Source organism: Chaetura pelagica, unplaced genomic scaffold, assembly GCF_000747805.2.
Source record: "Chaetura pelagica isolate M959 unplaced genomic scaffold, ChaPel_1.0 scaffold438, whole genome shotgun sequence".
Lineage (NCBI taxonomy): Eukaryota > Metazoa > Chordata > Aves > Apodiformes > Apodidae > Chaetura > Chaetura pelagica.
Genome location: NW_009954113.1, coordinates 651,833 through 655,644, shown reverse-complemented (window position 1 = coordinate 655,644; position 3,812 = coordinate 651,833). Strand labels below are relative to the sequence as shown.

The following is a 3,812-nucleotide window of genomic DNA, read 5'->3' as shown; positions in this document are numbered from 1 at the left end:
TGGGGTGGGCCTGCGTTGAACTGAGACCTTCACTGTCCTTCCTCCAAGGTACGACAACCGGTGTCGGCACCTGACGCCCGCGGAGGTGTCGGAGAAGCTGTCGCAGGGCCTGGAGTGGGTGGTTCGGTTCCGGCTGGAGCCGGGGGTGGAGCCGTTCCGGGACCTGGTCTATGGCTGGAGCAAGCACGAAGTGGCAGAGGTGGAAGGTGACCCAGTGATCCTCAAGGGGGATGGGTTCCCCACTTACCACCTAGCAAACGTGGTGGATGACCATCACATGGGCATCAGCCACGTCCTGCGGGGAACCGAGTGGCTGACTTCGACGTCCAAGCACCTGCTGCTCTACAAAGCCCTTGGCTGGGACCCCCCTCAGTTCGGTCACCTCCCGCTGCTTCTGAACACAGATGGTGGGAAACTGTCCAAGAGGCAGGGGGACATCTTCCTGGAGCGTTTTGCTCAGGATGGCTACTTGCCAGAGGCCCTGCTGGACATCATAACCAACTGTGGCTCTGGGTTCACAGGTAATGGTGACAGGCTCTGTACTGGTTGGGGCACTTCTTGATGCTGATCCTGGGGAATGGGTTGGGTTGATTTTAATAGCCAAGAACTCTGACAGTGTTTGAAGGGGTCAGGTGGCCAGTCTGTTGCTGAAATGCTACCAGGGCTTCTGCAGAGCTCCTGGGTGGTGTGCTGGAATGGTGGGAACCTTCCTGCCTCTCTGCAGCTATTTGACTGGTGCTTAATGGGCTCCCACTTGCAACAACATTAATTTCAACGTGAAGAAACTGTCTGTAAACTCCTGGGAAAAGGTGCATTCTGTGGTTAATAATTGCAGTGTTGTGTGTTACGTCTGTCACACTTCTCGTTTAACCTGAAAGACCACGAGAGGTTGAGTCAATGACTCCTGTTGCTCTTGCTGTGTGGGGATCACAAGTTGACTTGCATTTCAGGGACTCTTCTGGGGAATGAAATCTTCCCTGAGCAGTGGAGCTTCTAGGCTGAGTGTTAATTCTTTTTAGTTGACTGATGCAAGGGGTGTTCCACCAAAGAGCTTGCTCTTAAGGAGGGGGCAGCTTCCCAGGTGTGACTGCTCCCAGTTCCCTCCTGTTTGCTTGGGTACGTCCCTTGTTGGCACTGTGAGAAGTGGCTCTGCTGTGTCATCCCCTGCCCCAGCCCTGTGCCTCAGGCTGGCAATGGAAGGCAGGAACACTGCTGCTCTGCAATAGAGTGACATGTCTCATTCCTGTGTTGGGTTCTTTTGCAGAGAAGCAGATGGGAAGGACTTTGGAGGAGCTGATCTCCCAGTTTGAAATAGGCAGAATTACAACACATTCTGCCCTCCTGGACCTTGAAAAACTCCCAGAGTTCAACAGGTATAAACATCAGTAACTTCCAAACTTAATCATGTGTATGTCAGTGAGAATTTATTCCTGGCACCTGGCTTTCTCTGTCAGTTTTGGTTGGTAAGTGTTGTGAGGGTGGGGTGATTGGCTTCAGCCTGACCCAGAGCAGCCCAGTTTCCCTCTTTGTTCCAGGATTCACCTTGTCCGTCACATTGAGAATGAAGGGCTGCGACAGAAGCTGGTTAGAGAGTTGCAGCTGCTGGTGGAGCACGTCTATGGGGATCAACAAGTAGATCAAGATGTTCTAGAAAAGGAGTATGTGGAGCGAGTCCTCCTGCTGAGAAAAGTACGAGCAGCAGTAGCACTGTCGGCCTGCTGGGGAGCTGAGGTTTTGTGGGATTCCTGGAGGGAGAGTCGGCTGAGTCCTGGGCACTGCAATCTGAGCTCTGAAGCTCCACAGCCTGCAGGCAGCCAGCTTGGGTGGTTGTGTGTGCAAGGGCTGCAGAATCAGCTCATATACTTAGCTGACCTGTAGGCATGGGCATGGTGAATATCTTGGTGGCCTCTGCAGAGTCATAAACTCATCTGCACTTTGCCGAGCCAGCCAAGAGCTCCCTTGGCAGGGGGGCATGGATGTCTCTCTGCCATGAAAGTGAATCATGGGACTCTAGGATGTTTCTTGGAAGATGTCTCTGGTTCCTGCTTAGAGCAGGACTCTCAGTAGTGCTGGATCAGGTCAGCTGTGGCTTTGGCTAGATGTGTGGTGACAACCTTCAAGCAGCACTTCTGCTGTAGCCTGGGATGCAGCTGGCATGTGGTGGAAGGTCCAGCACCCATAGCCCCTCCTGCCAGGAGACTGCTCACCTCTGCTTGCTGAAGAAGCCAGCAGAAGGTGCTTCTACTTTTCCACTGCTCTGTGCTTTGGAGCAAAGTCAGAGCAACCTCTTTGCAGAGGCAAATGAAGCTCTGGTTAAACTGGTGGGGTTTGTACCTTGGGAGCCCAGATCTGGGATAAGTGGCAGAGTGCTGGCTGTAAAGGGAACAGATGATGTTGTGGCTCTTCACGCTGCCAGGAAGGAGGATGACCCCAGCTGTTTCCCAGTCTGCCCCTGGATGCTTCTGTGGTATCTGGGGGATTCCTGGTGAAGAATAAAGCCTTTGGGTTTGTGGGTGTGACCAGCTCAGCTGCCTAATTGTCAGTGACCGCCTGAGCAGCGTGAGGTGCAAGGCCACGGTGTCTGCAGTCCAGGCAGGATGAGCCTGCTCTGGCTCAGCCCTCAGCCTCACAGCTTTGCTTTCTTTCTACAGGGACACATAAGCTTCCTGAAGACTCTGGTGTCCTCTGATTATTCTTACTTATGGGTTAGGCCCTCAGTGTCCCGAGAGCAGCTGCAAACTGTTTCTGCAGAAGTAGATGAAATAGGAAAACTAGTCTTAGGGTAAGTGTCTGTTCCCAGCTCTGCACACCCCCACCTGCCTGCCCCAGAGCATTGCTTGGGGCTGCTTATCCATCTTGGGCATTTCATTTGCTCTACTTCAGAAGGTGCTGTAGTTAATAACTGGTGAGAAATTCCATGTGTTTATTTGAAAAGCAGCTTGCCAGCAGGCAAGCTCCCATCAGAGCTCTCAAACACTTGGGATTTGTAGAGCACGAGGCACAGCAGCCTGTGCTGAGGGAGCAGTGGCCTTGGCAGGGCCTTCCCACCAGATCCCCTGAGCTTTTGTCCGCTCTGGTGTCCAGCTGGAGAAGTGTAAGAGCATTTGTCAACATGTGTTCACATTGTGTCATGAGACTTTTGGGTCTCTGGAATGAGCCCAGTTTGTGTCCAGTGGGAATTGCTGTCATTCTGAAGAGCTTGTTCCCTCCTGCTTCCATCTCTTGGTGTCTGGCTGCCAGCTGGCAGTTCTGGCTGCTGGGAAGTGGTGTCAGGGTGGTGCACAGGCTGCCCAGCCTAGGACCTGGCACAGCAGGAGCCAAGGGCAGGGAAGTTTACCCTGAGCTGCTGTCCTTGCCAGAAGATTTTGCAAACTCAGTCAGGTGGCTGGCAGTCATCAAAGTCCTTTGTTGTTCCTGGGGAGGAATCTTGTGTTTTGTATGTCCCAGACTAAGGACATCTTCTTTCTTAAAGGCTCATGACAAGGCAGGCAGCAGTTTTGTCCATGGAGGAGTTGAACAAAGACCTGAAAAGCCTCCAGAAGCAAACCAAAGAGACCAAGTACAGCAGTGTGATGAAGCTCCTTCGCTTGGCTCTCAGTGGGCAGCAGGTAAAAAATAAAAATTCTGAGAGTGGGACCTTCTGGATATTTTAAACAGCTATTTTCTCTGTGAAAGCAAGATACTGGTATTTGGACATCTCACAAGGACTGACATCAGTTGCTATTAGGAGTGAATGTACCACTCGACAGCAGCTCTGGAGGAAAGGGCTGTTGTGAAAGTTTCAGAAAGGCAGGAGTTGTCAGAGCAGGAAT

General features: G+C 52.2%; 1 protein-coding gene across 1 annotated transcript in view; it reads left to right on the top strand.

The window, feature by feature from the left end:
• The window catches only part of EARS2 (glutamyl-tRNA synthetase 2, mitochondrial), a gene marked incomplete at its 5' end in the record, with an annotated part of 5,692 nt that overhangs the window by 1,357 nt on the left and 523 nt on the right, over nucleotides 1-3,812 (top strand). Inside the window, 5 exon segments of the mRNA XM_010002588.1 lie at nucleotides 1-521; nucleotides 1,265-1,373; nucleotides 1,536-1,689; nucleotides 2,652-2,782; nucleotides 3,473-3,608. The exon segment at nucleotides 1-521 is cut by the window's left edge and continues 29 nt beyond it. Coding sequence (XP_010000890.1) covers nucleotides 1-521; nucleotides 1,265-1,373; nucleotides 1,536-1,689; nucleotides 2,652-2,782; nucleotides 3,473-3,608 — 1,051 coding nt within the window.